Below are 13,599 nucleotides of genomic sequence, written 5' to 3' on the forward strand. Positions count from 1 at the left end.
CAAAAAACAGCCTCTTTTGTCACTTTACTTATATAATGGGAGTGCTTGGTTGCGCATGACCAGTTTGAAACTCATGATTACATAAATGTAAATAAATATTGCATCATTTTTTTCTCTCTCAATAAAGAGCACCAAATCTATTTTACTTACACACGTTTTTTTAACAAAATAATTATGTTTATAAAATATGTACACAATTCAACAAGCACCCTTTCTATGCTGCTGGCACCCTCATAACACTAAAAAATGAGAACTGCATAAAGTTTACATATTTATACATATAAATACACATGCACAAAACTATGTTAAAAGAGTGTTAAGGTTACAAAGTCAAGTACTCAAAAGTGAGGAAGGAAATACCATAATTAAAGTTGCTCATGCAACCTTAATCCAGCTCCCTTGTGCATATGATATGGTCATTAATTACATGATCACATACCATATTTTCCACAGAATTCATAGATTCAAGGACTAGAAGGGACCTCGAGAGGTCATCGAGTCCAGTCCCCTGCCCGCATGGCAGGACCAAATACTGTCTAGACCATCCCTGATAGACATTTATCTAACCTACTCTTAAATATCTCCAGAGATGGAGATTCCACAACCTCCCTAGGTAATTTATTCCAGTGTTTAACCACCCTGACAGTTAGGAACTTTTTCCTAATGTCCAACCTAGACCTCCCTTGCTGCAGTTTAAGCCCATTGCTTCTTGTTCTATCCTTAGAGGCTAAGGTGAACAAGTTTTCTCCTTCCTCCTTATGACACCCTTTTAGATACCTGAAAACTGCTATTATGTCCCCTCTCAGTCTTTTCCAAACTAAACAAACCCAATTCTTTCAGCCTTCCTTCATAGGTCATGTTCTCAAGACCTTTAATCATTCTTGTTGCTTTTCTATGGACCCTTTCCAATTTCTCCACATCTTTCTTGAAATGCGGTGCCCAGAACTGGACACAATACTCCAGCTGAGGCCTAACCAGAGCAGAGTAGAGCGGAATGACTTCTTGTGTCTTGCTCACAACACACCTGTTAATACATCCCAGAATCACGTTTGCTTTTTTTGCAACAGCATCACACTGTTGACTCATATTTAGCTTGTGGTCCACTATAACCCCTAGATCCCTTTTTGCCATACTCCTTCCTAGACAGTGCCCAGGGTTCACCATACTCAGTGATTGAGCTGCTGTTTAATATTTTGTTTTATTCTCATTGTTCAGCTTGTGGTCCTACGCAAATCATTCAAACCCTGCTTGGAAGACAGTACTGTATTAATTTCCCCAGTGGCTTTTTTATGGCTGTGACAGGATGACTGCTCCCTGCAAGGAAGGGAGCAGGGTCCAGTGCACTTGGACAGATTAGCTGATGCCCAATTGGGTATAAAGGAAGGCACCTGGGCCTTATAGAAGGGGAGTCAGCTGCAGGTGCTGAGGGATTCTTGCAGACACTGCAGGGAGTAAGGATGTTTCTGCATGGCCCTGAGTCAACAGGGGAAAGGCAGCAACCAGAAAGGCCTGTGGAGAAGACCAAACTTCAAGCAAGAGGTGCTTGGAGAGCAGGAAGACAGGCCCCCGGGGAGGAGGGAGTGCACCCAATTTGGGATTGGGGTGGAAGAACTGAATTGTTACAGAGAGGACAGGCCCTTAGAGGGGGGATGGGCTCAGCTGAAACTGGGATGAAGTTTTTGAAGGTCTAAATTTTCTTTTGAAAGACTTTGCACTGGATGTACCAAATTGGACCCCAAAAGGAGGAATGTTTGCAACATCTGGTCTATGTGGACTTTATTAAAAGGGAGCCTGATTTAAAGAGAAACTGAGTCATGCCTCAGAAGAGCCACAGTTGGCCTGAAGGGGCACTATAAAATAGATGCATCCATTTACAATGGCATTCATCACAATAGTAGAAGACTGCGTCACAAACATGAATGAATTTATTCTCACACCAATGAGATGAGGTGACGTTATCATCTGAGTTTTACAGATGGGGAAACTGAAGAACAGAGAGATAAAAGTCAAAAGTGTCCACTACTTTTGAGAGTTCAGTTTGACACCCCAACAATCTATTTTTGAGAGTACTTAGCTTTATATGACTTGTGTGTTCAAAGCACACTGACTTCAGATTCAGTGCTCTTTTTCACATCAGACCCCAGGTAAAGCATCCAGAAAACAAAGAACACAACTAATGCTCACCTATAAAAAAAAAAAAAGTTTGGTTTGAATGACTTGTCCAAAAATCACATCTCTCCCTGCCACCGAGTTGCTAACACCCTACCTTATTCACTACACACCTTCCAATTTCTGCAACAAATAAGGGAGCAGTCCTACAGACTACAGCCTCTTTCACTACACACAGATCTATCCAATTCATTGAATGAAGCAAGGGTCTGTGGAACAAAATACTACAGAATCATAGAAACGCAGGGCTGGAAGGGACTTCCAGAAGTCATCAAGTCCAGCCCCCTGTGCTGATGAATGACAAAGTAAACCCTTGCTGGGTGTTTATCTAATCTATTCTTAAAAAAAACGTCCAGTGCCGGTGATTCCACAACCTCCCTTGGAAGCCTATTCCATAGTTTAACTACCCTTATAGTTAGCAAGTTTTTCCTCTAACCTAAATCTCCTTTGCTTCAGATTAAACCCATTACCTCTTCAGTGGACATAGAGAACAACTGATCACAGTCCTCTTTGCAGCAGCCTTTAAAATATTTGAAGAGTGTTATCAAGTCCCCCTCAGTCTTCTTTTCTGAAGACTAAATGTGACCAGTTTTTATAATCTTTCTAAACCTTTTATCATTTTTGTTGCTCTCCTCTAGACTCTCTCTCCAATTTGTCCACATCTTTCATAAACTGTGGCACCCAGAACTGGGCACAGCTGAGGCCTCATCATGTAAATAAATACTGTATTATAATGTATATGCACATGGGGGCAATCTTAATTCTGGCATTTTTTCACCTTTGAATGCTTGACTTTGCAACTAGGGCTGTCAATCGCAGTTAATTCAACCGATTAACACAAAACAAATTAACTAGATTAAAAAAAAGTTGCTATTAATCAGTTTTAATCGCACCGTTAAACAACAATAGAATACCAATTTCCATTTATTATTATATTTTGGAAATTTTTCTATATTTTCAAAATATATTAATTTCAATTACAACACAGAATACAAAGTGTACAGTGCTCACTTTATATTACAATAGTGCAATGCAAATGCCTGTTCTCACTTTCAGGTGACATTGTAAATAAGAATCGGGCAGCATTATCACTTGTAAATGTAAACAAACTTGTTTGTCTTAGCGATTGGCTGAACAAAAAATAGGACTGAGTGGACTTTTGGCTCAAGTTTTACATTGTTTTGTTTTTGAGTGCCATTATGTAAAAAAATAACCCTACAATTGTAAGTAGCACTTTCATGATAAAGAGACTGCACTACATTACTTGTATGAGGTGAACTGAAAAAATACTATTTATCTTTTTTACAGTGCAAATATTTGTAATAAAAAATAAAGTGAGCACTGTACACTCTATTCTGTGTTGTAATTGAAATCAATATATTTTGTAAATGTAGAAATACATGCAAAAATATTTAATACATTTAAATTGGTATTCTATTGTTTAACAGTCCAATTAAAACCGTGATTAAATGCAACTTTTTTTTAATCTCCCGATTATTTTTTTAAATTGTCTGATAGCCCTAATACTTTTATATGTGCAATGTCTTAGGTTTTTAAAAAAGAAAAACTGGAAAAAAAACCAAAATTCTATCGGGTGGCATAATACTGATACTGACATAGGTCATCTGCAGGGCCACATGAGCTAATGGAGTAATTGATAGTAGCAGTAAGTTATCCTCTGTGTAGACCAGCCACTAGAGGGGGATGAGACACAATTTGCCACTTGGTTCCACAAATATTTTCTGACAGCAGAGGAATACTGAGACTCAAGAATCTAGGGTTCCATTCCACATTCTGTAGAATAGCATGCACTGTCCAGTGGTTTTCAAACTGCGAGTCGTGACCCAGTACTGAGTCGCAGAACGTAAGGCACTTGGTCGTGGCTCTTGTCAGCACTAGCAACTGGGCTGTTACAAGTCCCATCGGCGGTGCCGCCCAGCTAAGGCTAGTCTCTACCTGTTCTGACACCATGCTGTGCCCTGGAAGCAGCCAGCAGCAGGTCTGGCTCCTAGGTGGGGGGGGCCAAGTGGCTCCACGCGCTGCCCCCGCCCAGAGCACCAGCTCCACACTCCCATTGGCTGGGAACCGGCCAATGTGAGCTGGGAGGAAGGGGGGTAGTGCCTGCAGGCGAGAGCTGTGTGGAGCCGCTTGCGCGCCTCTGCCTAGGAGCCGGACCTGCTGCTGGCTGCTTCCGGGGCGCAGCATGGTCCACGGTGCCAGGATAGGCAACAAACTGCCTTAGCACCCCCGCTGTGCCACTGACCAGGAGCTGTCCAAGGTAAGCCCGCACCCCAACCCTGTGCCCCAATTCCCTGCCCCAGCCCTGAGTCCCTTCCTGCACCCAAACCCCTCATCCATGGCCCCACCCCAGAACCTGCACCCCCAGCCCATAACCTCTCCTGCACCCCAACCTCCTGCCCCAGCCCTGAGCCTCCCGCAAACCCGGAGCCCCCTCCTACACCCCAGACCCCTCATCCCCAGCCCCACCCCAGAGCCTGCACCCCCAGCCCTGACCCCCTCCCGCAACCCAACCCCCTGCCCCAGAGCCCCCTCCTACACCCTGAACCCCTCATTCCTGGCCCCACCCCACAGCCCTCACCCCTGCACCCCAACCCTCTGCCCCAGCCCTGAGCCCCTCCCACACCCCAAACCCCTCATCCCCAGCTCCATTGGGTCGTGGGCATCAACAATTTTCTTCAACTGAGTCACCAGAAAAAAAGTTTGAAAACCACTGCTCTAGTGGACTCTTGAGCTCCTGTTCCCCCTAAGCCTGATTCCCTTCTACCTCTGTCCACTCCAGCCAGGCCCTTCCCACCCACCCCAGGCTCCTCGTCACAGTCAGTCCGAGTCTGGTGTGAACGGCAGGGTTATGTCAGGGAAGAAAGGCACAGGTGGCAAGAGAAGAGGCACAGATGTTGTGGATGGAGTGTATAATGCCATACATTCTAAATAACTTCATGTATTTAAACCAGAGGTGGGCAAATTTTTTGGCTTGAGGGCCACATCTGGGTGGGGAAATTGTATGCAGGGCCATGCGTGTGGGGCTGGGGTGTGGGAGGGAGTGGTGGGGTGTGAGAAGGGGCTCAGGGAAGGGGGTTGGGGCGCAGGTGGTGTGCAGGGTGCATGAGGGGACTTAGGGAAGGGAGTTACGGTACAGGAGGGGGTGCGGAGTGCAGGAGGGGGCTCGGGGCAGGGGGTTGGGTGCAGGAGAGGTGCGTCAAGGGGCTCAGGGCAGGGGGTTGTGGTGCAGGGTGCAGAAGGTGTTCGGGGTGCGGGCTCCGGCCCAGTGCTGCTTACCTGGAGTGGCTCTGGGGTGGCAGCGGCGCACAGCAGGACTAAGACAGGCGCTCTGCTCTGCCTGCCCTGGCCGCGCCGCTCCCGGAAGTCGCCAGCACCATGTCCCTGCGGCCTGGGGGGGGAGGGGGGAGGAGGACACGTGGGGGGAGAGGCAGAGGGCTCTGTGTGCTGCCCTCCCCTGTGGGCACTTCCCCCAAAGCTCCCATTGGCCACAGTTCCCCATTTCTGGCCAATGGGAGCTGCGGGGGGTGGGGGGGAACCCTCTGCCCCAGGGGCCACATTGACGTGGTGCCAGCTGCTTCCAGCAGCGGCATGGGGCCCGCAGCGCCACAGGGGTGCCAATCCCGCAGGCCAGATCTGGCCCGTGGGCCGTAGTTTGCCCATTCCTGATTTAAACTTAAAGCAGAACCATTTTGCTCCTGTATAGCCCACCTTCATTGGGCCCAGACTTGTCCAAAGTTGACCTACAATCAACAGCAGCAGTATCACCACCACAAGCACTACCATGGTCCACAGAAGACAGCCAAGCACGCAGCACCCCCCATCCTTCGCTCCCACTGGACGATCATGAAGCACCCCAAACATCAAGTCCAGGGGTCTCTTCAATTAAAAGGTAGCTTATAAAAAGACCCCAGTCCCCAGCAGCACCAGTCTCCATCAGGAAGTGGTGAGATGGAAAGGAGAGAGAGAACCAGACACTCTACTAACTACAATGGCTTCCACAATGGACAGCAACCACCAACTAATACACAGGATTAACAACAGTCAGAAAGGAAAATTTTGTTCAGTTACATTGTGACAAGCCTCTACTCTAACAAACAATGGGCTTTTATATTCACATAGAGCAGACAGACCTTCAGTTTTAAAGTCCTGTCTAAAAAAATCCAAAGTAAACTTCATGGAACTCATTTATTTTGCCTTGCTAATGCAACCCTAACCAGACTGTATCTCCAGGTAAATATTTCTAACCTGATTTTTATAAGGCATAAAAAAAAAAAAAAAACAAAAAAAAAAAACTTACTCACCCAGGCTGAGCAGTAATTTTGCCTGGTGAGTGGAACCAGGGAGCTGTATGCTATTTCTCAGGAGGAAAGGAAAGGAGAATAGCAGTCCAAGCGCCACTGCTACTTTAACAGGATAGGACAGAAGGAGTCAAGAATCCCAGAGGTGAGCAGCTTGAGGACGTATGTACCTTATAAAAATCAGGTTAGAAAAGAATGAGGGAGGTACATTAGTGGAAGAGAAATTAAAGTGGGAGAGACTATACTCATGTATGTTTTTTAAACTTGAGCTAGAGTAGTCATTCATTTTACAGAGAGAGAATGAAAGAGAAAGGGAGAAGAAGAAAGGCTAGCCTTCAGACTATAAGCCACAGCAGCTGTGGTGGGAAGGAGGGCTTCAAATATTCCTATTCACTGGCCACTTGGCACAGCTGTAGGATAGATGGGAAAGCAGCCCTCTCCCATCTATCCTACTGCTGCTCCAAGTGGCTAGTGAATAGCAATATTTTTTCCTTCATTCAAGCCAGATCCCATATTTATCTCCACCATAAACTATACCTCATTTAGCTCCACCACTGCCTTTTCTCCTCTCCCAGAGTAGGGAAGGGAAGCAAGAAAGAGTGTGGAGCAGTGGAATGAATGAGTCAATCAATCAATCAAGATGTAAACTGAACTATGGAGGAGATATAAGAGATGAGAGTGAAAAGACAGCTTTGTTGGTTTTAAAATTTCATCTCAGAGTCTTTGATCTCACACAAAGAAAAAAGAAATTTAAAAAACACTGCGCCAAACCTTTTTACTATGCGTGGGAAGAAGAGGAAAGGGCAGCATAAATTAATTTATTGGGGGTGGACTGCCACCCTGATAAGTTTAACTGTTCAAAAGCCTTTTGTTGTTTTAAAATCTCAGATAACACAGTTTGGGAGGGGCATGGCTTGAGGCACAGCTGTATTTAAGCCAGGTTAGTAGGTTTAAACTTTGGGCTAGTAATGTTTGGTAAATTTTTCAAGCTTTTTAAAAATGTACCAAATAAGCCATTCCCTCTAGCACAGTGTAAAACATCCATTACTATTCTGTTTACCTTCTTTTATTTTCTCCAGATAGAAGCAGTATTTGATGTTTCTGCCAAACATCTTCCATTTTCTAATCCTTCCCAATTTATATACCTGAGAATTTTCCCTTCCTCTTGGTACTTTGTGGAAGTCAGAAGAGCTAGGATATAGTGAAGGGTGTTTTTTCTGCTCTGTAGTGCTGCTCTCTGCTTTTCAAAGCTGCAGAGGGCAATTAATAGGACTCAAGTTTGTGTGTTTAAGGTAAATCATTAATCCTCACAGCCCCACTGTGAGGTTGATAAGCATTATTCTCATTTACAGACAACAGAAACAGAAGTAAGGAGGGGTTCAAGTGACTTATCCAAGGTCATATAGTAAGTCAATGTCAGAACCAAGACTCCAGCCTCATTGTGCCCCCTGCATACAAGTTCCTCAACCATACTCCACATGCAATACACTATCACCATTGACTAAAGCCAAAAACCAACAGTAGAGAAGAAACTAGTTTGCTATTATTCTATCAACTTCTTCATCCTGTACAACAGATACTACTCCTATTTCTGACAGCTGCACACGTGATGCATGGCGTGCTGCTTGAGACTGTTGCAGTACTAACTCCTCTTGCCCAAATTTCCTCCCCAAAGCTTATCCAATTCATGTAACTTGGAGTCAGTGGTTGATGTTTGTTGGGTCAGCAAATGACCATCAGCAAACAGTATTCCAGTTTTGTAATAAGTAAGATGGGAATGGGTGGGGGAGGGTAAGCACCTGTGAGGTGGACAAAGAGGCCAAGATTTTCAAAGTGACTAATGAGCCTGGATGCCTAACATAAGGCACCTAAATGGGCATTTTTCAGAGGGTGGGTGCTGAGAACTTTCTGAAGATCAGGCCTTTAAAGTGTTTCAAGCTGGCCACCCCAAGATTATTAGTCAACTTTTGAAAATTTAGGCCATATATCATTCTCCCCATTCTACAGGAAAACACATTCAGAGATCAAGTGATTCAGCTGGGGAGCATCGTAGTCTAGTGAGTTAGATCGACTAGAAATCAGGAGACCTGGATTTGAGATGCCCATGTAACTATGGGCAAGTAATTTTAATCTTTCAGCCACAGTTTCCCCATCTGTTATGGGGGTAACGATATTCAACAGGGTGTTTCGAGGCTCATCTAAATAAACTACACTTAAAATGATAAGGCAAGTGTGACGCATTGCTAGAAAGGGTTAGATATCCTGCAAAATAAATAACCCTCAAAAGACATGTGGGGAGATGATATTTGTTTTTGTGTAAATACATAGTAGGAGTAGGATCGACAATGTGATCAACAGTCCCTTGTCTATGCTGTCTTCTGATAATTCAGAGGTCAAAAGAAGATCCTAGCATTTAAATAAACTGTAAACATGGGATATCTTGGTATTCATCTCTCTTTGAAATGTACTGTGAATGATGGAGGAACAAACAAATGTCCTTATGTTAATTCGTATAGCTAAGTACCGGTTATGTACCTCCTTCAAAGTCATCCTAATTACCTTTTGTTCCCTGAGGAACTCCAACTTGTCAAAAGACACGAAATTGTATAAAAGATCCTTGGATCCTGATTCTGTCATCTCAGATCTGCTTAGGATTCATCAGGGGAAGTTTGACTCACAAGACTGAGGTACCAGTATTGCTGGTATGCCCTGAATACGATATTTGGACATTGGACTATTAACTATTTCTGAAAGAACTCTTTGCAACTACAAAGCTCACCATCTCTGCTATGAATCTGCACCTAAATGAATTGAACTCATGTCTGTATGTACATTGATTTCTTTAACCATACTCTCATTTTTGAATAAATTTTAGTTTAGTTAATAAGAATTGCTGTAGCGTGTATTTGGGTAAGATCTGAAACTTTCATTAACCTGAGAGGTAATGTGTCCAATCCTTTGGGACTGGTAAAACCTTTTCTTTTATATGATGAAATAAGATTTACAGAAATTTTGACATGGGTACCTGGATGGAGGCCTGAGGCTGGATCACTTTAAGGGAACTGTGTTGTTTGGACTTCTGAGTAACCAGTAAGGTAATAAAGAAGCTGTTTTACGCTGGCTTGGTAAATCTAAGTACTGGAATATTCACTAGCTTTTTGGGGTTTGGCTGCCCCATTTTTTCATCCTAATTGAGTGACCATAGCTGGCCCCCACTAGGACCCCGGTCACAGCAAGTCTGCAGAAACGTTTAGCACTGTGCTCACTTCTTCAGACTACATAGTTACCAGGAAAACGACCATTATCTCCATCCTTCTTGCTTTTGTTTGGTTTAAGAAGCTGGCATCCACTGACTACATATTAATAAAATACACATCTGTGCGCCTTACCAATGCTGCCTGGCTCTGATGAAAGCCTTATAGCACTCACTGTGCTACACAAAGTTGATACTTCTGCCCAGTTCATAGAGTTCGGTGTGAATACTTAAGCAATGTGTGTGGGTAAGAACACCATGAATAAATTGTTTTTAATATCTAAATTTCTCCATTAAAACTTTTTCAACAAATGCACAAATTCAAAACAAGACACACATTAGAACAGATGGGGAGTTTCTAGGCAAAACCATTTTGCAATTATGAGCCAAAATAATTAGGAACATGTTTAAGAAACTAAGTCACCACTATTTTTTTTAACGTGCATCTTTCAAACAACTTGTCTGAGCTGCCTCAACCTTTAGAAAAATTCTACCCTGGCATAAAATCATGAAAAGATTTAGGGCAGATTCATTCTTAGTTACAGAGGCTGGAGTCTTAACAAGTAAAGGCTTAACAACTGGGTAAGAATGCTCAATACACCTTGCTAACTTCAATTCAACTGTGCTCAATAAGGTACTAATGTAGTTTGTTACATTTACATAAGTTCTACAGTAATAAGTCTAAAGTTCACATTTTAATTGCAGAATATCAACTTTATCGCTCAGTCTTCCAAACTCTGTTAATCTCTCGCATAAAATATATATATAAAAAAATCTTAAGATGCTGAAAGCCAGTTTCAAGTCAACTTTCCACGTTAAAAAGTAAGAGCTTCAGACTTACCTGTAACATACCAACTATTTCCACTTTATTAAAAAAGATGAAGGAGTGAAGTGTTGACAGCATATTTTCTTCAAACACTGAGGGAGTGGGTAGAACCATATCTTGGATATACTGTACTCTGTATGTTTGATGAATTTTTTGCTTCAGCTCTGGATCAGATATAGGAATCACCTCTTTAAATTTTGCTGTTTTTGTCAGAAATTCCCTGTGTTTCCGTGACGGCGATAAAGAAGGATCATATTCTAGGCATCCAATTACGTCCATTATACATTCCTCAGAAAACATTACTTCAAAAAGTGCAGTTCTGTTCAAAAGGAAAATTCCCTTGATAATTTCATACAAGTGGTGTAGTCCTTCAAGGTTCTCCAAGTCCTCACACACATGAAAAATTTCTAAGAGCTTTTTAATATAGCCCTCATTTTCCAAAGCTAGTGCGAGTTTTTCACGACGCAATGGAGAAGGCAGTGAAGACGCCACAAGTTCCGCAATTTCCTCTAGCCGATTTAATTCACAAGATGGCAATTCTAGACCTGGTGATGACATATCATCAAAACGTTCCTCCTCAGATTCATCTACAAGGTCCTGAGTAATATCCACTGAAGGATCTTTTCCTTGAACCTATTACAATGAGACATTTTTTGTAAGTAATTTTTTAAAATTTCTACTGGCATTTTTTTTTTTTAAATATTTCTAAAACTGCATTTCCAGTAAGGGACAGAGGGTGAAGGAAAAAAGCCAAAAGCCGCATTACGCTCCTTGATGGTAGAAAGACTTCTGATTATATTTTTATTAAAAGCATGATCTGGAATATCAATGATTCTACTTCCTGGAGCCAAAAATAAATGCATGAATAAGTCTGCCATTTAAATATAATGCAGTTCAGGTTCTGATGTGCTTTTGAATGCTGGCATAAAAGGCACAGTATGGGACATTGAACACATTCATTAATATATGATTTTGAAACAAAGTAATTTTCTGGACTAGATATTTAATTGTATTAGTTTGTATAAAGCTGAATACTTAAATGTCAGGAAACTGGAAATATAGGGAATAGAGAAATAGCAGAATTTTCTGAATACTTCAGGAAAAAGGAAGACATTATTATTATTAGCACTTCTCGGGTGTCCATCACTAGAGCTTGAAAGGTCCCCTTGCCCAAGGTGAATAAGAAGCGTTCCCAGGTGAACAACATCTTCTGCAGAATCTAAACTTTCAATTACAAATAAAAATTTGTCGAACACTTAAGGTTTTGAATATAAGGTTCTAACACAAACAGATATTAAACTGATGCAGCACAATCTTCTTAAGTCTATATACAACTTGTTCAACTATCTCTGCTGCGGATCAGAGCTTTCCATGAGCTACACCAGAATGAACTGACCAGAGTCTTGTCAGCTTTTATTGCTATTTCTTACACCTGTGGGTAGTAGGGACAATTACAAGAATCTAGTCAAGTTTTGTTCTGCTGCAGTTTGGGAAAACTGAACATCAGCAGAGACAAGCACTAGTGCTATTCACTGAGAAAGAGGACCCAAAAAGTGAAGGTTGTTTCGAATACTCTGCCTTTGTTCAATATATCTGCAGTAGCCAAAAAACTAAGGGAATGGAAGAGGTTGACACTCTCACCCCATTGATGCAGCCAGGAGGCTAGTGGAGATATATAGCAATAAATACCTCATTCTTGCAGCAGCCAGAAGGCTGTGGAAGAGGATGGAAAAATAGTGAGAACACTTCGCCATCCTCATAGCAGCCAAAGAAGGCCGGGGAGAGAGACTCGAAGGCTTCAAATTTGGATGCCCTCCAGCCACAGGTGGATATAAAAGGTGGGGCCTCAAAACACAGTCCAAGGAAAACAACCTGGCAAAAACACTAGCACATTCAATTTTCCCAAAGCTGGGGATGATTGGCTTTTCACCTGGGTATTCCCCAGGAACAGTGGGTGCCACCGTATCTTTTGAATCTGTCTATAGCGAACAGTTTTAATCCTCTGGCAATATTTCCGATCGTGGGTTCATGGGTGGGAAAGATCAATAGGCTAAAATAGAAAATGAGTATGATATGCATGTGTGTATAAAGAGATGTATGAAGACATATTGATTCTGCAGAGGAGAAGAGGAAGAAGGAATAAGACAAAATATACAGGACAGAATGTAGAACAAAGAAGAGGAGGAAAGAAAGGAAAGAGACAGATAAAGGAGCGATGGGAGAGATAAGAGGCAGAGAGAAAAAAGGGAAGCAGAGATGGAAGAAGAGAGACACTATGGTTTATTACAGAAAAGAAAAAGAATAGAGTGAAGCTAGGAAGCAGAGAAAGTAACATCAAGCAAACGAGACATTAGTAATAATATTCAATGAATTTATTTGATTAATCCTTTGGGTGGTATTCAAACATCTACATAGCTGGCCAAATACTATTAACACTGGTGGAATATAGCAGATACATGCAGTGAATATATTTTCTGCTATTCAATCAGCCCTAGTAAAATACATTAAAAACTGTATTAAATAGAAAGTTGATTGACATGTCACAAATAAAATGCAGTGTACGATGAACAGTTTAACTGCTTTAAATTGAAAAGGTCAGGACTTTTGGCGGAGAATATAGAGGTACAGATTTGACTCCCAACCTAAAAGATGTCAAATAAATCTTTCAACCCCTGCCAGTCACCACAGGGACTCCATCACATATATGCAGAAGAACAATCCACTCAAGTAAATTAACCAAGTTCCCCTCTCTCTGTTACAGCAGAAAGGCAACTGAAACAGGAGGGTATGAGAGAGAAGGAAGAGAAATGCTCAGATAAGAAAAATGTATATGAAGAACAGGGAATTAGGAGAGAAAACAGACTAGCATTAAGAAACCTACAAAATGGAAAAGAAAACAGGTAGATTAAATCAAATACAACCTCTAGTCTATGGTTCTATAATCAGCTTCAAAATGCACTTTAATGTTGAAGTATCTCCCACTTTAAAAAAAAATGAAGTAATTAGTAACTAATGAAATCACTGTTATAAAA

General features: G+C 42.1%; 1 protein-coding gene across 8 annotated transcripts in view; it reads right to left on the bottom strand.

Annotated features, from left to right (window-relative positions):
- The window catches only part of PPP4R3A (protein phosphatase 4 regulatory subunit 3A), an 80,088-nt gene that overhangs the window by 28,234 nt on the left and 38,255 nt on the right, over window positions 1-13,599 (bottom strand). For 6 of the 8 annotated variants that reach the window (XM_065593512.1, XM_065593513.1, XM_024103158.3 and 3 more), the window contains one exon: window positions 10,583-11,200. The exons of 1 other annotated variant lie outside the window; for it this stretch is intronic. In XM_065593512.1, the coding sequence (XP_065449584.1) occupies window positions 10,583-11,200 (618 nt within the window). Of the gene's footprint in view, window positions 1-6,491; window positions 6,575-10,582; window positions 11,201-13,599 lie in introns of those variants that run through there. One more of the 8 variants, XM_065593514.1, reaches the window with a different exon arrangement.

The sequence above is a fragment of the Chrysemys picta genome, chromosome 4 (genome assembly GCF_011386835.1).
Source record: "Chrysemys picta bellii isolate R12L10 chromosome 4, ASM1138683v2, whole genome shotgun sequence".
Lineage (NCBI taxonomy): Eukaryota > Metazoa > Chordata > Testudines > Emydidae > Chrysemys > Chrysemys picta.